This window comes from Parus major, chromosome 5 (genome assembly GCF_001522545.3).
Source record: "Parus major isolate Abel chromosome 5, Parus_major1.1, whole genome shotgun sequence".
NCBI classification, from domain to species: Eukaryota; Metazoa; Chordata; class Aves; order Passeriformes; family Paridae; genus Parus; species Parus major.
Window position 1 is genome coordinate 13,601,852 of NC_031774.1, and position 22,008 is coordinate 13,623,859.

Sequence of the window (22,008 nt, forward strand, 5' to 3'; positions counted from 1 at the left end):
TTAACCTAACTTTATTGTTATTTAGTTATGAAACCAAGTTTCTCACTTCCTGCTATTCTAAGAATAACATCTGCCAAATCTGGGCTTTTTGACAGAGGGAATATCCAATGTCTTCAGGGGACAAAACAGCATCAGCTCTGCCTGAGTTTCAGCTGGTGTCATTTACAGGGATGCTGGAGGCACTGTAGGTCAGAAGTTGTGTGAGAAGTCCATGGCCTTAACGGCTGAGAAAGATGAGCTCAAATATATTACCACAAGGGGAACCACACAGTCTCTTATCAAGGATTTATGAAATGTGTTCACAGAAGGAAGAGGGAACTGGCCCTGCCAGCCAAGAGCAATTAGTTTCCCATTCATTGAAAAGGCATGAAATACACACTGCAAACAGCCTGGGTCTGCATTTCTGACCATCCTGTGCTCCAGATTTGCCACATCTTGCTAGGGATTGACTGTGGATTTCAAACAAAACAAGACAAAACATATCAAAACAACAAACCACCAAGTAGATACTATTTCCTTATCTCTAGCCAGTAGGTCAAAGTAAAGGTGGTCTGTCGATATATATTTTTCATGTATATATTTGAAAGGTTTATGAGCTATATATTTCAAAGGTATATTACTCACTTCAGTATCATCAAGTCATAGGGCACAAGTGACACACTGGAGATGCCTGGCATATGTGGACAGTTGTTTTTAAATGAACATGTTATGTTCTGAATGGCCTGTTAGTCACACAAATGCAAGAGAGATGGATATTAAGTTCCTTGCAGAATGAAGACATGGAGCCCTCTTTACTTTTTACAAGATTAAGCATGTTCCACAGTTTTAGACTGCATAACTAATGAGTCCTCTCAACAGGATGTCCTTTTAGAGCTTAGTTTCTCCAAAATGCTATAGCATTAACTGCCTTTTTATTTCTTAGAAGATCAAAAAAGTGTTATATTGGAACACTTGAATGCAGTGATTGCACTTCAAAGCCACATTACTTCATTCTCTTTTTTAACTCTCACAGCATTGCTTCTGCTTAACAAAACCTCCCTCTATTAGAGAGCTTATTTATATGTGCATGCCTAAATATATACTCAGAGAGATATGATCAAAAAGGTCTGAGGTCATAAGAAAGACTATTCAGTAGGTCAGGTAACTAACAGGAATGTCAGCTAAATTAGGATCAGCAAGATAATTAACAACAATACTCAAGCAAAGATGCTCAACACAAGTGAAAATAAGTTACTTGCACCACTTTTCCATGATCATCTCACATGAAACTAAAAGATCATAAATATTTAACTACCTAACTAACACTATGGTCAAAAGTGGAAGTATCTGAACCCTCTTGACTATATTTTTTTATAGTTAATATTCTACATATATGTATATATACATATATATACACACACAGACTATATATATGTATATACATATATACATGTGTGTATATATATACATAACTATATATAGTTAATATTTTAATATAGTTAAGATTTTACAAGTCAAAAATCTAGTCTAAGTTTGCAAACCAACAAAAGAAAAAAAAAAAGGAATTATATTTACAAAGCTCTAAAGTGGTCCAAGACCTAGATAAACTGTTCTTTATGGATCACTAAGAAAAGCTATGCAGCTTTCAAAGTGCCTGGATCCACTAACATGGATTTAAAAATTCAGTGAAAACATACGTGTACCACTGCTAGTGAATTTTTGGCAAAAGAGTAGGTAACATGTAATGCATTTTGGGCCAAATGCTAAAGACAGAATTAAACTAAACAAACTGTTTCAAATCATATTTCAGTCCCAAAACAGAGAATTTACCATTTAAAACTTCAACCAGTTCATCACATCACTTTCTTCTGACTGTGGGAAGCTGCAAAATAAAGTATTTTGTGTTTCAGCATCTAAAAAAATTGAGGACTGTCACCAACCATCTATTAAGACCACACCACTCAGCGGTACTAACTAAATGCACTGCCACTTCTTAACTTCTATCACAGTAAACAATAAATTACCAAAATATTGGCAAAATCAAGACAAAGGAGGCACTTTGAGGCCTGAACAAGGTTAGTCATATTTTACACTCACACAGCTGTGCTTTCCATGCCTGGCCACTTTTCCAAGTGGTGGGCACCAACGTTCACCTGCCTGAATGCCCACATCAAGCCAGGTACAGGTCATTGCAGCACTTGTGGGTTCTGCAGTTTGATCTTCAACTCCGAGTGATGACACAAATTTCAAAATAGGGGTCAAGGGTGGGAAGAGCACAAGTTGCTCCTCGTGGCCAAAATGTCACACTACCTCCTCTTTCAGGAAAGAAAAATCCTGGAGTCCGAGGACCCGCTGGAACTCGCACTGCTCAGAATAGACGGGAGAGCGCACGAGTCTGTCAGCTCATATTCACAGTTGGTGAAAAAATGATCAGCTGCCACCTCAAACTCCAATCTGAGCACCTGCAAACAAATGCTACATCAGCAGGATACCTCCCTGCTACTGCCAGTGCTTTGCCTCATGCTCTCTCTGTCTCTTTTTCCAGAAGCACTACTTCAGTGAAGAGACCCCTTGGAAAGCCCCACGTTTCCCGACACTTCTGAGGGCATTTGGAAAGTGGACGTGTGATACAGAGGCCAAGTCTTCAGCTGCAAATCTGCTTCATCTGCCTCAGCCTCCAGCAGCTGCAAAATTAAAAATAGCTGCCACAGGCAAACCATGGCTGAAGATGAGAGTGTTTGTTCCTTTATTTCAGGCTGATAATGGTGTCACTGTTAACATGTTTGGGCTCTGAAAGGAGCACTAATAAGGAAATGGACAAAATTATAAAGGCAGAATAAGGAACATTCTAAAATAGAAATGGGAAAATTACCCTCCTTCTAAATTTATATGGAAAATTTGACTAGCCACGACAAAATTACATGCTTATTTGGCTCTTTAGGATGAATTCCTTGCTAACTACAAGCAGAGCAATCATTTAAAGCAGCATTCTCAACTCTTAAAATAAATTCTCACCCTGACCAAATGAGACAGTTTTATCAGGTATCAAAATTATATGCGCCATCATTGCCTCCTCAGGACTTGAGAAAAACATGATCAGTAAGGAATGGAACCTTATTGCAGAAGTTACTCTCCAGCTTTTGGCCACTTCTTGGCAAACCCCCACATTTACAGGATACTTTAAGTTCACAGAAAAGGAGCCTTGTGCAAGAATGAGAAATTACATTTCATCTAATGTAGCAGCAGTATTACCTGTGTGTGTGTATTGCCTATACCGTGTGTACTTTTGCTTATATTGTCTAAAAACCACTAAAATGTAATTCTAATTTTGTGAGCCAAATGAGGGGTGGGGAGTGTGCACAAACACTGCTGTGGAAACCACTTGCTTCATTCACAAAACAGCAGTAGTTGCTACACAACTAAATGTTGCAAGGGAGCTATTTGGGAAAGAGGTGGTGTTATTTTCATTAGGTGAATCCCTGTGCATTAGTCAGATATTTGTCAAATTTTCTCTATCATTAATTACCCATGTAGTCAAACCTTGGGCAACCCAAGGTCAGTCCTGCCTCTTGGGGCTGCAAGCCAGGTTTCTTAAAAACTTAGCATTGTTGTAAAGACCCATCAGCACCACCGAAATCTCCAAATCATTTCTGAGCTACAGCTTCCACCACTGTGCCACAGGGAACAGCTACCTCTGAAAGAACCAGGTTCACTGAAAGGCTACCTGACATTCAGGAGCAGGAAAACTGCCAACTTTCAATTATCTGCATCCAACCATGAAAGGCATCTCTGGAGGCCTTTGGATAAACATCTAAAATACCAAAATCAGATGCTGCTAAGCAGAAAAGCATCAGACACGGTTTAAGTTGATCTACACACTCGCAGATACCTTTAATGATGGAATGAGGCATTGCACCATGGCAGTGGCCATTGACCTTTCAAATGGGATCCCTGTCTGGTGTGCAAAGAGCCCAAACACAGATACAGCTGTCGACTGTGGAGGGGAGATTCTCCCAACTAGGCAGTGATGGCAGCCCTCAGGGCTGTGCCCTCTGTGCACAGGGCAAACCCAGTGCAAGGTCTGCACTCAGGCTCAAATTTAAACTGAGACGATAAATAAAAAAACTAAATATGAAACTACCTTCTTTTTCTGGATATTGATACATCCCAGGATAACCCCAAAAGTGGCACTTGGACTACAGTATACCATGTATGATTAAATAAAAACTTGCCGCTGAATCCTTTTTTCAGTCACTTCTGAGAGGATGTTCCTTTTAGTTTCATCATTGTACACTTAAATTGCATTGGAAGAGAAGACATATTTCTAAAATGGGTCAGAAATAAGTGAGATCATCATGGAGACATAGTTATTCTGTATTCAGAGTTCAAAGAGAGCCTTGGTTTAAGATAAGAAGTCCTTTAAGATACTAGACTTTTGGTTCAGTCTCTGTCACTCCTTTGTTAATTATACTTGGGTACAACTGCCCCAGAAGCAAGAGGCTATGTAAGAATGAATTTTAAGAGCTTTATGGAGAATAACCAAGATTTGCATGCACTGTCTACCTAAGTCCTCATGTGAATGTTCCTCATTCTCGGGATTATAAAATGCACTGGCTATTTGTATACAAAGTACCTGACTCTTGGAAATTATGCATCCCATTTCTCTACCCAAATTATGCATCCCATTTCTCTCTGAATAAAGTGTTTTCAACTATCACATTTACACAAAGTTTTTACAGGTTTAGACTCAAAGCTAGTACATTTCCCTCTTCTTGGTCATTCTTTATGATGCCTGTTTCAACCTGCTTTGATAAAGATAGAAGGCACAGCAAATACGGCAGGAACATTCTCAAAGGAGAAATGCCTTGCTTGTTTATGAGGAAGCTGAAGCACTTCCTGTGCTTTGTACAAATCTTTTTCCCCTTCTTTGTTGCAGCTGTTGTGAACCAACCCACTGAGGAAGGCAGAGGCTCTGCACATACTGGAGCCTTTCACTTATTTACAGACGACTGCTCCTTTCGTGCAATGCAGCTTGCGCTGCTCTGAGGGAACATTCACTGCTCGGAATTATTACAGACTCCATCCCCTTTCTGTTGAGCACTGACCTGCACAAGGCAGAGTTGTTCCATTGAACAACATTGAAGAGTTGTTTGATTGCCATGAAGAACAGCACCAATGCATGACACAAAAGCTGAGAGTACCCTTAAGATGACTTTGTTTTACCAAAACCGTAACACAGCAAAGTGCCAGTCTAAGATGGAAGAGAAAGCACATATCCTGAAGAGCAAGAGATGCTGAGCTTTAAGAAGGCATTCAGTAAATATTAATATTAAAGGAGGCTTGGGAGAACACAAATAAGGATACTGAAGACACAAAATTCACAAGGGTCAGACTGGATGAGTTATAAAGGAATGACTGATTACTACTACCCTCACAAAAATATTAAGAGATTCTAACTGCTTAACACTCAGATGAAAGACTCAGCTGTACGTTTGCTGAAATTATTAATTGGGCCATCTTATACCTTCTGAAAAGGCATATATCAGAATCTTAGATTGTTCCTTGTGCCCTGCAGAGTAATCTGTTCCCCTTCTATTCAGGAGTGATCTGTCTTACTGCAACTTATCTGTCACAGAGTGATTCCATGCAAACAGCTGTATCAACTTCCCTGTCACTTCTCTGCCACTTTGCCCGTCCAAAATATGCAGAATAATGCACCTGAACTTTTTAACACTGAATCACACTGACAAAACTTGGAAGATCATCAAATTAAGCTTACTATTCAGTAAGCAGAATGGATAAGTAGTGCAGATATTAGAGAACAGGAAGGCTGAAGTTACTTAGCAGTTCTCTTGGAACCCCACATTAAAAATGGCCTTGAGAATCTCTCTTATTTTAAGCATCCCTCAGATTCTTCATAAAAAAGTAAAAGGGAGTGAGACAACCAAAAACTATTTAATCCCCTTTTTAAAATGGATAGAAATTGGGAGAATCTCAGAACCAGACCAGAAATACTTAAAAATACTTTCTATTATATGCTAGACTAGCAGCCTAGCCTTCTAGGGAAAGGGGATTTAACATAATTTTAATTTAACTATTAATATTTTAAAATATTGTAATATGGAGAGAAAAAAAAAAGCTTATTGCACTGTAGTCCTGGAACATGAATGAAAAAGAGAGGAATAACTTTTAGATGTCATTCCTGTACATGTGTTTTCACATCTTTGAGACATATCAGTCTGTATGTAAATGGTCAACAAACCCAAGTCGATACATCATATGTATGTACAAACTTATCCAGTTGCTTCCTCTGAGGGTTGAAGTATTAAACACCTTTGTCTGCCTGGTTCTGACATGAGAATTTACAAGTCTAGAATGAAGGGGCTGCAATCTGGATGGAAAGCAGGAAGCAATTGAGGAGTACTACCATATAATCATCCTGTACCACCAGAATATGAAAACAGTGAAACTTGGAAAAGGAATACTCAAAGACTGATCAATCTGAGACACCATAATGAGCCTGATTATCACCCACTGTGATGAAATTCAGCCTGCCTTAAACTTAAGAAGTTGGGTGCCCAAAAGACATGGATGCACAAAAAAATTACTAATCTTAAAATAATTCTAAAAATCTTGGCTGAAATCACCCAAATTCCACACCAGTGTCATATATCTCATTTACCAGGGAAATGTGCACCAGAAACATTCCAGAGCAGAAAGATGAGGCAGGTTCACTACCTCTGAAAGAGATCAGTAATAAACTAACATATACATTTATAAATTGATGGCAGCTGACTAGACTAGAAGGGAGTAAAGTTCATTTCCAGGGAAATATACTTGTCACAGTTCCATGGGGGCTTCTTGGATATTGTGCTTTCTAGGGACAACCTAACAGCTGAACTCCATGCTGTTCAAGCCATGAAACAGCTTTTAAAAAACATAAATAATTATTAAAATGCCAAGACAGATGGATCATTGCACCATGCAATACAAACTTGACTTTCCCACTGTATACTAAAGTATCACATGGTTTTAATTTCCTTCAGCATAGTTTCTCTATACTTAGGGATAGAGAATGTACTATTAAATTGGCCACAAGTTGAGCCTGGAAAATGTAATTAGATGGAAGCAATTTCTGCTTAACATTTGTTTGCTTAAATTAAGGGAATAAAACTAATTTTTTAAACTTCTATGTCTCAAAATGCCTTTCATGACCATGTACAGAGGTGTTTTTTACTATAGAAGGCACTTATTCACCAAGTTACAGCTTTGCAGTACTGCAGCATCATCAACATTTTACTGTCTTGGCCAGGGGTTTAACAACTTAAAACATGATTCAAGCCCGACTTCAAGTTTAATTTTTCTAGCCAACACTAATGCAGTGAGTAGACTATTATATACATTGCTGTATAACAGACTGGATATCACCTCTTCACAGGACAAAATACTTGCTTTGTGCCTTTGTGGAGTCAGTACAGTCATTCCCCAGGATAAAACAGAGAAGCTGGACTTCAGACAAGTTGTATCTACACAGTTCTCACCTATACAATCTCTTTCTTACCATCCTACACTTTTGCAAGGAGATCATGAAATTCTGACTTAGAATTTTTGCTTACACTTTAGAGTTGAGGAGAGAAGCACATATCCTAAGACTTTTCACTGAACAGTAAAGCATGCTTGCAGACAGCCAAGGAATGAGGATTTAGAAAACCCTGTTAACAGAGGAAATGAAAACCATCTAATTCATGGCCACATGAACCCCAACAAACGTGTGATGAGCGTAATCTGAAATGCTCAAAGCAGCAGAGAGTGAAGCATGGTGACTCAAGCAGAACCTCATGGTTTTAGTTCCCCTGGATATTCAGCACTCTGATCTGTGGAGCCTGAAGGCTCAGCACCTCCAGCAGACAAAGTCCTGTTGATTTCTGCTGCCCTTGCGTCAAATAGCCAATGAAATTCCAGCTATAAAGAAAGCATAAGCACATTTACTACCATTATTTTGTAGGTGACTGCACATCAAGCCAAACTATCAAAAACAGTCCTGGAGTTCTCTAATCCTTAACTCTCCCGGGCAGAGATCACCAGCTGCAGACTTAAGGGTGAAACTCAGGACGTTCGCTTCCAGCCAAGACAATTACCAAGACTAAGCTCCAGCCCTGGGGACTTAAATGAATGCACAAAGTCCCTGTAATAATAGAAGTTTATCGTTCTTAAGGCTTTAACTGCTCACACTGAATTTGCAAGTCAGCATCAGGCAGAAGCAACCACAAAACCTTTGCAGAGGGCAACAATCCTCAAAGTTAGTAAGCATTAGCTTCACAAAGCATAAGACTAATAACCGGGAAATACAGAAATGCACAGTCTCTGAAGCAGGATATTTCAAAATGAGGTACACTTCGTACTTCAGAAGACTCAGAGAGCATCCATTACAATTATGATACTTCACTGGTAGCTACCCTAATTACCCTGAGAGAAAAAAAAACCACCAACCCCACTCTCATTCGATTTCTGGCATTTAATTCACTTGCCAGGGAATCTCTTTGCTTAATAGGTATTTATGCTATTTTCCTTGCAAAGCACATGTTGCCATGGAGCACTGATCACAGGCAGAAGTAAGTGATTCTGCCTTTTTGAACTGCACAGCCTTCACTTGAGGGGCTCTATCTTACTACCTGTCAGCCTTAACCTTTTGCTAAATACATGGCAAAACAAGAGTGAGCTGTGGTTATTTTTGTTTTGATTTTAGTGAATGGTCTCATCCAAAAGCTACTCTTAAAAGTCTTCCCCATTTTTCACTGGCACTTTGCTTTGACAGAATGGAGTTTCCTTTCCTCAGAGTGAGAAGGTGGCAGATGGGAGAAGGAGGAGGATCCATGCAGACAGAGAAGTATTGCACAAGACACATGCTGAACTTGTCAACAGAACAAGATTTCTTTACTACAGTGCTTAAAAAAATTAAAGTGCCTGCTTTTTTACTCAACAAACCTACAGAGTTATACAATGGCATTCAGGCTTTTTTATTTTAGGGTACCCAGAATTTACCTAGGATGGATCTTGCCTTGCAGTTAACTTGATCAACAGTGTAGTAGTGAGACTGAAGGAATCTGAGTGACATCTAAGTGACAGCAAACCATCACGCTACTCCTGCTATAAATGGCAGGCAACACATGGTTTAGATGTAAGCAGAATACATTTAGATTTCTGCCTCCTTTCATTGGTAGGTGGCAAGATGAGTCTCAGGGCCAGAAAAAAAAAAAACATAAAACAACTTAAAAATAGGGTGTGTGGTCTCAGAACAACAAGGATATCAAATCCTTACACTTGTAACATTTTTTCTCTTTTAGGTCCACAGGAAAAAGTTCATGTGAGCTTTAAGGTTATGGCTGGCCAGATGCACGGAAAAAAGCAGCACAAACTAACCTGATCCTGTCTCCATTTTCCAGTCTGGCACAGGGAGAGTTGCAGCTGGCTGCTTCCTGCCTGGCATTTCTCTATGGGAGAACAGAACTGGACTACTGGGACTAAAGGAAGACTCCAGCTTAAATAAATGTACCTAAAATCTGCCTCCAGTATGAAACCTTTTGATATTCACCAAGTCCCATAATTAAGGAGACTAAAGTCATGTTCAGTGACCACAAATCAGATGGTAGGTCCAACAACTCACAGTACAGCACAGACACTAGTGACCATCTTCCCCTCCTCTGTAGAGAAGTAACACAACAATAAATACTTTTCTTGCCTAAGCAAACATCTGCTTCTCAGAAAAGGCCAGAATCATCCATGCACTGGGTCTGCATCATAGAGAACCAGTGAGTGCTACAGATTTGTCATACATCACACATTATCCTGCATGCTCAATGTGAAGCATACATTTACATGATGAACTCATATGCAACTGGTATTTCTGAAATAATCCCTTTTGGAGGCCTCAGTAATAGAGCTTCCCTTGAAGTAAAGGTCACAGATTGGATCTACTATCAGCAGGGAACAGTAACAAATTATGAATTATTCCTATCAAAACTAGGGGACAATTTGTTTTACAGGAGATGCAAGCAAGCATTTATTAAATCAATATCACAAAAAATACACATCTTGAAAAATGTAACAGCTACCAAGATTCTGTTAATAGAACAAAATTCAGCAGCTACACTGGAAAAAAGTTCTTACCCCTTGAGCATACATCTTTCACCACTACTACATCACACACCAAGTACTCATTTAGAAGTACAACATGTTGCAGGCCTTTAAGAGATACACCTTCCATCTCATTCAATTTTAAAAGACAGTGAAATGTTCATAACACAAAAAAAAATAAACTACAAGAAAAAGCACATGGGAGGAAACAGTTCAGGAGGAAAAAATAGGAAGTTTGAAAGCCAAAGCAAACTATCTTTCAAGGCAAGTGAGCTTCCTACTCAGAATTATATGATTTGTGTTGCTTGTCATCCTGCCCATTTTCTGAGATGTCTCAACTCAGCAAGATAGCATCTGGTGTCACTGAAAACCAAAGGCAAAGGGAAGCCAACCTCCAGTTTAATATCAGACATTCACAGCAAAGCAGCTGCTGACTTGTTCAATCTCTTGGCAACTCAGATTTATCACCAAGGTCATGGCAGATTAATTATTTTTTTTAATTAATATTAAAATGCCTAAAGAAGGGGAAGGGGAGATGATTAATGATGTATCCTGATAAAATAATTTTCTCATATTTAACTGAATTGTTGTTCTAAGCATCATCCACAAAGAAAAAAAAAGAAAACTCATTAAGTTCAGAATCCTTTCTACTCAAAAGTCTTAACTGACAGAAACTCTTTCCTACTGAGAAAAATGGAAACTGAAATCTTCTAACTATATACATCCTTCACTCATCAGAAAAGCACTGTGTCTGGCATTACAGAATGTGTTATGGGCAGTGGAACTCTGGGGCATTCAGAACAGCCTGATTCTCTTTTAGAAGGTGAATAACAGGAGATCTGTGAACAGCTTATAGGGTTTTGAATCACTAGCACTGCAGGTCACATAACAGACTGAGAACATGCAACATCTTCACTAAATTCCTCAGAGGAACAGGGGCTGGAAAGGCCAAAGGGCGTACCATAAAGGACACTGGAGGTCATTCTCACAGATAGGATAAGCACTGGAAATTTCATTGTGGTACATCATCCCCTGAGCTGCCTGAAGGCATTTCAAAAAATGATGCACAAAAGAGCAAATATGGTGGCCAGGCTCCCTGGCTATAACCTCACACTCACTGAACAACCCACATAAAAAACAAATAACTGTGGCCTGTGAATAAGAGCAGAGTTAAAACTGGATTTCATGTTCATTATGGGCTCATTTGGAAGCTTCATCTCTTCCACCTACAGTCTTGGGCTGGTGCTTCCCACCACAATCACTTCCCAGTAATCTAGTAATTTGTTCCAATACAAGGCTACAGAGCAGGGATATCATAAGATGCTAAATCTGAAAAAAGGAAGATAGAGCATCCTGGCATCATGTGAAGGTCCTCCTAGACAACATTTAATTTAGTAAATCACGGCTAGAATAAATACAAACGAAGTTTATACCAGGATCAATACATCCTATATTATCTTCTCAAAATAAAGATTCCATTAGAGTTGTAGAGGGGAGGAGGATGTATGCCAGAACTAAGCTAGGGGAAACATAACTATCTCATCTGAAAAATCTCCCAGGAAGGCCTCAGCATACTGGTTTTAAAATTATTACAATTCATGTGTGTTATTACTGGTGATGGTGGTCGGTCTTCTTTGGTTTTGAGAACACTGACAGATGTGCTGCCATCCTAGCAAGTTCAGAACTGTCAAACACTCGGGTAATAGAGGCATTTGGCTCCTTAAAGACTGATGGGCACCAAGACCTGTACATGTGGCAATAGTCTCTCACTTCATTCAGCTTCCTGCTAACCACAGTTATGTTTGAAGCCCCACCATTAACAAGTATAACATGCTTGACATGAGTCCTTGTGTGATTTACTTGTTCACCAGGAATATATTAATCCTTCTCACTGCTCCACAATAAACGTTAAATATGTTCTATGCTAAATACCTCTTAAAATCCTGTTCAGTCCTTCACACTTTCTCACAGTTCAAATAAGCCCAACAATCTAAAAATAAAATCACGTGAAGACATTTCTCAGAAATAATAAAAGTCCCAGTTTAGCCTGGTTGCTCCTCGGAGACTCCAAAAAAAAGTACAGGAAAAGCACAATAGTGAAATGAGTCTCAAAAGCATTTTTAATTTTAATTACTTTGTCACCTACCTTCTATAAAAAAGCACTTGAGTGAAACAAGTTCAAAAAGCAAGGACAAGTAAAGGGTAATTTTTATAAATATGCTAACTTTTAATCTCTTTTCATTTGATTTTTTCCCCCTACTATTTTCTTAAATACTTATCTCTCTAAAGCCAATGATTTTAGTAAAATTCTTTATTTTTACCCTGAAAGATTGTTCTAGGCTTGAAAGCTTGAACAGTTGCTTCTTTATTAGTAGTACTAAAATAATCTTGCCTGCCAGATAATACCTCAAGATTTTCTCCACTGCAATTTCAACCACCTTCAAAGTCCAAGTCCTAAATCCTAAAGTGGGAAAAGAGGATCTGCTCATATGGAAAGGTATAGAAACAATTCCCCACCCCACCTTGGATTACAAAAGCTTCAGGAAGCCTGCTTTGATGTGTTCATTTAGTCCTATGCAGTTACAGCTAAACAGAGCAGTGTTGGCCCAGAAGTGTGCCTGTTTCACCGCCAGCCTGGCAATGTTTCCCATATATCCTTACAACATCATCTCTCAGACTCATGTCACTGTCAGCATCCCTGCCTTCAGCTTTGGTTCCTGAAAGATTTTCCTGACCTTTATAACTGAAAGATAACATTAGAACCATATGACCAAAACATGCTTAAAATCCAAAAACTGGGCAGAAAAGACGACTTCTAAATGTGCATTTGTGAAAAAAACCCAACTCACACTCAAGCCCATCTCTGAAAATCCCTACTTCAATCTTTTTATTATGCAGAAAGCTACCAAGAGTATGTAAGATGGTGCTATTAAAACACACACACACATAAAAAATATCAAAAGGTAAAAGCTTCAAAGATTATTCACTCAGAGCATACAACAAACTAAGCTGGTCACAAATATCTACCCATGTGCTGAGAGAAAATTTCTTAATGCTCCATGAAAGATCTGGATAGTGACTACACAAAGACATGGGGGTGTCAACACAAGGTAGCAAAATATTCCTTCCTGGAGAGCCACAGATCTCACAGCACAGTCAGGGCACTCCTCACACCAGCCTTCTAAATATAAACAACCTTGCTCTCCCACCAGCCAGCCATTTAGCTACAAAATTCCTCCTCAGCGATACACTTAGAAGGTAAAGTGTTGAGGCTGCAGAAACCAGAATTACCAGCACAGGTCACTACAGAGCTACTCAGCAGAAGGGCACCAAAGCCTTAATTCGTTGCAATTCCAAGCGCTTTGAGCTGCTTTGCTGGCCTTGTGCTTTTACCTGGGTGACTGTCTCTCCCAAATGCTCTAGATGACTCCCTGAAGCACATTTGTGCTTCCTTTTCTTTCATTTTATAGCCACCAAACACTTACTCTCTCTCTGGTGACCCAGGGTACCTATTTTTGTGATTCTTGTTTGCTTCCTTGAAAATTCAGATAAATATGCCTTATAATGCATGGGATGTATTTTTCTTCTACTTCAAAGTAATTGCTCTGCTTAGAGCCTGCGGGTAAACAAATATGATAAAGTCTAATTTGTTTTCTAAATACTCAGTATCCATCCAGTGAACCTTCTGCCAAAGGACAGCAGGCACCTGTACTGCAGCTCCCACTCTTAAAAGAGTGTTCTCATCCTCTGTGATTTTCTGAAACCAGGTGGAAGGACTTTTCCTTTCCACAAATACCTGCAAGGAAGGGCTCCCTACTCATTCAGCTTCAAACAAAAATTGCGTGGTAGCATTTGCTAGTTGTTTGTGGTCTTCCTATGACAATTATCTCTTCTAGCTGCCACTCACAGCTCCAGCTGGATGGGCTTAGCTGTCACCAGAGGTTAATATTGCTCGCTTGCCTCTTCCCCATCTTTGGGAGGGTTCTTGATGCAGCAGATGTATCACTGTGGATGTGATGCAGTGTCTCGCAGAAAACACACTGACAGCGCACAGGAACTCAACTCTAGACAAACACTAAGCTGACACCACAGCGACATGTAAAGTTCAGGGAAAATTTTTACAAGAACCATGAGCTTTTTGTATAGAAAAAAAGTAACAGCTTTAATCATCAGGGCCTGCCTGAGCAGCTCTGCATCTGGTAACAGCAGGAAACCACACTGCAAACAGTATGACAAGCACTGCATTATTACCTGTTTATACGCTAAATTATATAAATTAAGATAGAGACACATACACCAAGACTAATTATATTTTAAAATTGCCTCTCTGAGGGGAAGGGAAGTGATTGCAACTATTATTAGTTCCAATGAAATACTAAAAAAAAAAAAACAAAACCAAAAAATTGTCAGGTCCTTCTACTCTAGGCATTTCTAAAATCCACTAAGGGGTAGTTTTTATTCCAAAGATTTCACAATCTAAATTGACAAGCTGGACAGATAAAAGAAGAAGCTGAACACAGCATTCCAGAGAGTTAAGTCACCCAAAATATGCATCAATACAGTGACAAAGCCTACAAGAGAAGGTAGCTGTAAAACCAGGACTTAATTTCAGTAACAGAAGATGCAGTTTGGTCAGATCTTAAACTCTAGATTTTCTTTTTAGGAAGTCAATGCAATCCCATTTTCTCTTGTGCATCTAATTAGCTTTTCACAGCAAAATATCCATTCTTTCCTATAGCCAGCAGACACTGACTTCAGACAATGCAGTTGATACAAAGCCATTTTTAGCCCTGTCAGAAGGCTTTTCCAAATGCTTAAATTAGCATTTCCTCATTTCTCTTCTCATCACCTTACATCCACTAATACGTGAGATAGTTTGCAACTTGGCTTTGCATTAATCCTTGGGAAAGAAACACTAAGAGATCAGAGGAAGAGATTTTGGGAGTATAACCTGCTGAAAATAACAAAATAATCAGATTTCTGAAATTTGAAATTCAATTTCAGTTTCCATGTTACCAGAGGAACAATTAGTTTGCCAGGAGCACCAACAATATTTTAAAAAGAAACACAAAGTGAAAAGATATTTGAACAACTCACTGTATCGAACCATGACAGGAAAACTGTGATGTCAAATCTATATCCAGCTATGTCCAAAGCACTCAGACAGGTGATCTGATATATGTATGAGGCTGCTTTTTCCCAACAAATATAACCAAAGGGGCTTGTATTTTGAAGAGCTATTTTAACAGTCAAAGCCACATTAAGAGCTAAATGACACACGAAATGGCTCTGCCAGAGAATAAATTTAGAAGGTCAACATATAACCCGCATGAAAATGACAACAGTGATGGTTACTCGAAGTCCTGCCAGGTGCCCTTTAATAAGCAGAGAATGTGATTAGTGCTGCAATGCAAAGAGACAGCATGCTGCAACATGACTCCATGCTGGTCTGCCAGGAAACCTTTACAATACAGTCCCTGGCTGCACTGGGATTTTTCATGCATAATAAATAAAGCAACAGACTAGCAGACTCAGGTTCCTTGCTGAACACCAGTGCCCTCCACTGTGAACTCTGAAGATTCCTCCAAACACTACAGCAACAGAGAGAATTTATGATTTTTCTCCTCATGACAGACTGCTGAGTCCCCTGGGACCGAATGTCAGACACATGACTCTATCTGCTGCTTCGTAGGGCAGCTGTGAACATCTAAATAATACTGTCAGCATAACGCAGGGATCCGTCCATCAGCCTGCACAGCCTGCTCTCCCCATTGGTGCTCACTCTGCCAGAGAGCAGATCTTTCATAGTCTGTTACAGCCCTTCCTCAACTGATGCTTTATACAATAATTCAGTTGGAATCGTGGAACTTTACTAGCAGTATGGAACCCTGCTAATTAAGAGGTAGTGGCGCACACATAGGAACCCTTTGGTTTCCTTATTAAAAAATATGTAACCAAAGTGTTTGGGATGGCATTAACACCACCACCATTTTAGGATGTATATCGCCACTTCCCTAAGCTTTGATCATATTTGTTTTTCAGCTCATAATTGGTATGTTCTTCCAGAACAGGAATATAAAAAGAAAATCTTAACAGAGTGTGGAATAACAGCTTTTACTACCCCTTTAACACTATTGCATACTTAATTCAGACCACTGGAGGCATGAGCTACAATTTGAGTGGAAGGACGTTTTATCCTAATTTCTTGTACAAAGATTATTCTTAAATTAAATTTAGTATTGGTTTTTACTCTCCAACTGCAGCTTCAGCAAGATGTGAATGCACATGTTGTGATAGTTACAGCTGTGATTGCACACAAACCACAGAAGACAAAATCCTGAAGTTTGTTCTAATTCACACAAAACAAAAAAGGCAATGGGAGACAAAACTAACTCTCTTCTGGAAGGGCCTGTGATTTAGCAAAAAGCTAAGAGTGATTTTAAAAATATTTCTTGACAATGCTGTTGCACTTAACACACTGAAACTCAGCGTGACCAGCCAGATCCTTCTTGTCTCCTCATATGCCACTTGTACTTCCATGTGCAAAGCACACTTATGGTTGGGTGGCCAGCACAGGCCTTTGGGGTTCATTTTTTATTGTTTTAACATTAATTACACGGTGCCCTCTCCACTACCATTAATCATGGGGGGGGGAAGCAGTGCTGAGTAAGTAACCTGAAAAGGGAAAAAGACAAACGAGACAGAGACAAGTGTCAAGTGAGTAACAATGACATTAATCACAAAGCCCAATTTCTCTTTCTGAACACCACTGCACCACCACCACCTGCACTGACAGTACCTCTGTGGTGTGGGTCACTACACAGCAGTGTCCAAGTCAGAATTTGGGGACTGTCTCACTGAAGGATGTTTTAAATCCTCCATACAAGAAAATGAACAAAAAAAGTCAGAATTCACTGTCCTGACTATGAAAGTGCAAGAAAAGGCTTTTTGCACTATCTGAAGTAGCCACATGTCCCAACACTTATCCCCTTCAAAACACCACACCAGAAAATGTCAACTTGCAAGATCTACATCTTTCCTCTTCCAAACAAACAAATTTCTCTTTGAAGGCTCTTTTAAAGTTGGACTTCAACAGAAACTAATTAGCTTTTAAAACAAGCACTTCTCCCTAAATATCCTCCAGTATCTTTTGTTTAAAAGATTTTCATTAATTTATATGGGTTGAGAAAATTACTAAAAGCAAGACCAAAAAAGGGATATAATGCATTACCAAGGCTTTGGGGAGACAGACTATAGAACTGTGATCCTTTTAATTATTTCTGTTGTTTTTTTTTTAACTACCTCCAGGAGGCTTGAAGAAAATCCCATGGTTTAATTTTTACTAAAATAAGACATTTGCATTTGGAGGGTCTTCACGGCATTCTGTCCTGTGCCCTGTGGCTGCAGCACAGTCAGGGCATTGCTGCATTTAATAGCATCTCTACCTCTGCACAGTTTATATTGCTTGATTATTTAAGTTGCAGCATTGTATAAGCTACATGTTCTCTTAAAAGATAACTATTTTCTTTTACAGAAAAAGAGCATCAAAGTCTTACTGGAGAGTGGGTAGGAAACTGATAAGAGCCTTCTCCATAAATACTGTTTTTAAACACAGGCTTTTTAGGGTAAGAATCAAACCTCACCTTTTCAGTGTTGAAAACACTATAGACTCCCAAACCTGGAAAAAGCCCAGCGTTGTCACAGTGATTTAGTTCCTGTTATGTATTTCAGTCATTCAAAGACCCTGTTTCGGTATCACAAAGTTCAGTACTAATATTGCAGCTATCACATTCAGGTAGAAAAGCCACCTTTGTGGTGCTCAGTAAGTACACACACTGTTTTCAGTGTAGCAAGGTATTTTTCAGATATGTTATACAACATTTGTTAAATAACTACCCATTTATTTCAGTACAAAAATAGACTGGCTCCTAAGATGATTAATCCTTGATTAAGGTGAAAAGCGCAAGGTCTTTTCTTACCAGGCAAGGACTTTCATTCTTAAATGAAAAGACATACCAACATAAAAAAATATTACAAGACTTATAAATTTTAGAATTAGTATCACAGTACAACCTCAAATGAAGATAAAAATGTGTTTTCACCAAGGGCTATGAGCGAAGATGTTTACACTTTTTTGCGTACTAACAGCAACTTTCAACTCATTAAGTTTAGAAAAGCAGGTACATTTCAAGACAACCCACATCTCGTTCTCCTTTATATCAAATATTTACCCCACGATGAAATGAAAACTAAAATACTACCAATATAGCCACAGAAAAAGGAGTAAGTGCTATCACAGTGAAGAGACAAATTTTGCACTGACTTCAGTAGAAGAAACCAAGAAAAGAGAATTCAAATAACTGAACCATACAAATGGATGCAGACTATATAAAGTAACATGAAAAAACCTAACTGCTTGCTAGCCTTACAAATCAAACAGCTTATATCACCAGCAAGATGACTGGAACACTACTTCAGCATTTGTGGAATGAATCGTAAATCCAGCCCCTCCATCCTAAAAATGTTTCTGTTTAAAAGATGATGCAGCAAACAAAGCACAAGCACACTTGTATATACAACCAGAAGTACTGACTTGACTATTATACTGTTAAAGGCTTTTCAGTTTACTTGTCATACTGAACTTGAATTATTTCAGTTTAAAACTAAATCACTCAAGCATTTACTAATTAAAAAAGACATGGTTGGTACAGTTGTTATAAATGAACTCTGTTTGAATGGTAAGTTATTAGAAAATTGTACAATCAAGTAGACATTCATGGAAATCCGTGTGATATCTTTTAAGGACTATAACAGCTGACAGTTTTGAACCAAGAGTGGCCAGTGATCAGAGAAATCCAACCGCAGAATGTTCAAAAAAGTCAACCTTTTAAAAGCATATGCAATATTCAATTCAGGGAAAATTGCATCATAGTTCTTTAGTTCAAAAAATTTGCCACATCACATTTCTGTTGTCCTTAAAATAAAATTGACTGGCTTCCAGCACTGATAATTTCCCCATTGAATTCAATGAGCGTAGCACACAGCTTAGATAGGCATATGGTGTTCTTTACATATGCAAAGCTCTTCGTTTATTCTAACTTTCTTCTAGAATTTCTTTCCCCAACCCATTTTTTCCCAGAGATTTCTGCCTAGAAGGCAGAAAGCTTAAAAGGACATAAGCAGAGAGAAGGTTGTTCAAACTCAGTGCTTTGCTTTCATGCACACTGAAGGAATCTGCCAGCAGTACATTTTTACTTCATCAATTCAGCAAGAAACAAGATTGCTCTTCAGTCGACATTCAGAAGCACCAGCCTGACAATTAATACAGACATGTGATGCTGAACAAGTAGGGAGAAGGCAAAAAGGAAAAATACTTTCTTAAATCCAGCCACAAATTTAATAGAACTTAACAAGTTCACTACAAGGTTTAACTGGAGAAGGATAATTAGAAAATATACTACAGCAGATATGGAAATACAGAAAATGCCACCTTTGTGGCCACTTCACAAAACCTAAAAAATTAGAGCATGGAAAACGGTTGAATACCAAATAGCTACTTTTCTCTATCTCTGTCAAACCCCACTTAAGAAAACTAAGGAAATTCATTACTTGACACCTCAATGCATCAGTCATGGCAACCAAAACCATCTATGTGGATGGAGAGCTGTTTCATTTCCAGCTCTCATTAGCACAGAATTCCTTTCTTCATCTGTCTTGCGCTGTCTATTAATGGGGATAATTATGCTGGCCTCCTTTATAAAGTGCTCAAAAATCTACAGCTAAAAATGTTCCTAAACAAGTAATTATATATAATAGCAATCATGTATCAAACTTCAGTTATCAACTCATCACATGAAAGCAAGAATCTGATTGTTCCTGGAATTAGTACACAAAATTCAATTTCTCCACCGACATTAGCTTCCTAGTACTTCCATCATTATTACAACAGCTGCATTATGCTAAAATGCACTAAAGAACCTGTCTACCACTGACTGGCATTTTGAAGCTTTTCCAAGCTTCAAACAACAAAAGGCCCAGAAGTTTTTTTCAGCAATAATTTCCATGTTAATAATTTCCACCTTGTTAAACAAAGATTTTGACCAGTGTCAAGCTTAGATGTTATTCTGAATCTGCAGCCTGGATTGTTGCAATGGCTCCAATCTAAAACAGGCTGTAGCACTTTGCAAATGTATTCTCCTGTTATATCCACCAACCCCTCTCTCCTTACAGGGGCTGGCCTACAAGGCCACAATTTCATCACCACCACTTACTGTCACCAGTTTATCTTCTTTCCTCTACATCTATATGTTACTTTCCTCCTTTCAGCTGCACACAATGCCCTTAATCATTCAGTGTGTTTGATGTACACGTTTTTCTTTCATCTTGTGCTACTAAAAATGAAAAAATTATGAGAGGATTTGTTATAAAATAAAGCTACTTACCAACTATTGCCAGATTATGCTCTGAGCCACATGCGATCTGAAAAAGAAATATGAATGACTAAATCAGAACCTGCTTACCATTAGGAAGACAGTCACAATTATGACAGGAAATTAAAAATTAACCTGAAACAAACAACTACACTTTGTAGGATGCAAAATGAAGGTTGAAGTGTTCTCACTCTTAAATGGAATTTCATTTGTAGCCTCACTTAAGGGCTTAGGTGCCAGGGGTGCATGTTTGTTTGTTTTTTTTAATAAAAAGCTATTTCCTTTTCAAAATACAGACATGTATTTCATGGACTGGCCACAATTCTGCAAAAACATCACACCTTTGACAACACCCACTGGATCCAACAAGAGGCACACAGCAAACACAGATGAATGCAGAGACAGCTGGGAATCAAAAGGGTGATGAGGATCTCTGTATCTCTTATCTATACTTTTTTTCCAGCTGACCCCTGAGGAACTGCTCAAAGTATACAGGCTCAGCGTGCTAAACCTGACATGATATGATCCCTATGGTCATTTGCCTGGAATGGAGAACAACTACCCTAGGACTCAAACCTTCTGTTAGCCCATTAATAATGGAAATCAATTACATATTTCTTTTCAAAGCAAACTTACAGTTCACATATTTTTCACCCATCTTTGTAGCTGCTGTGAACATGTCTGATGTTTAAGTTGCTTTAGTGTACTGAGTTTTTGTAAGTTGTCCACCAGTGGTGGTAACACGGGCACCAAGAGCAGTCCCCTGTCCTTACTGCAAGGGCTTGTCTTTCCCACAGAATTTCTTTTGCAAGGTCACTGCCAGCATAATTGTCTGAGGTAAGAGTCTTCGCACAAGATTACTCTGCTGAGTGTCCTCAAGTTTTTAATTTAAATAAAACCAATCCCCTCAAAATCCTGTAGCCAGTTCACTGTCTTGAAACTACTTGCCCATTATACCTACTACTGAGCTGAAGAAAATTAATAAGCACATTCTTCTTAAAGTATATTTGCAATGGCAAAAATATAATGCAGGCGTATATGCTCAATTATATTAAAAAATACAAGTTCATACCATCAAAAGTTTATATTGTTCATAACAATTTAACTTTTACAGCCAGAGAAACAGCTATAATCACCTCCATGTCTGCAGAACATAAACCCATAGAAGCTAATAAAACAGGCCTTGTGCTCAGCTCACCTGGGCTTCAGCACTTACTGGTGAAGAGACACCCAAGACTGACACACTGGGTAGCTTGAGCTCTCGTGTTATAAATGAACACCACAATTACTACTATTTACATTTTACCAGTGTCACAACTGCTACATGAAAACATCTGTGCAAAGCCATCCCAACGCAACAATGGCAAGGAAGAAGAAAAAGAGTCTAGAATAAAGCTGCTTAGACAACACATTAAAGCATTTGGGAAAAGAAGGCAGGAAAAAAAATTCAAGTCACACCACATTC

General features: G+C 38.7%; 1 protein-coding gene across 1 annotated transcript in view; it reads right to left on the minus strand.

Annotated features, from left to right (window-relative positions):
• The window catches only part of SERGEF (secretion regulating guanine nucleotide exchange factor), a 142,735-nt gene that overhangs the window by 42,852 nt on the left and 77,875 nt on the right, over positions 1-22,008 (minus strand). Inside the window, 1 exon segment of the mRNA XM_015629982.3 lies at positions 20,556-20,592. Coding sequence (XP_015485468.1) covers positions 20,556-20,592 — 37 coding nt within the window.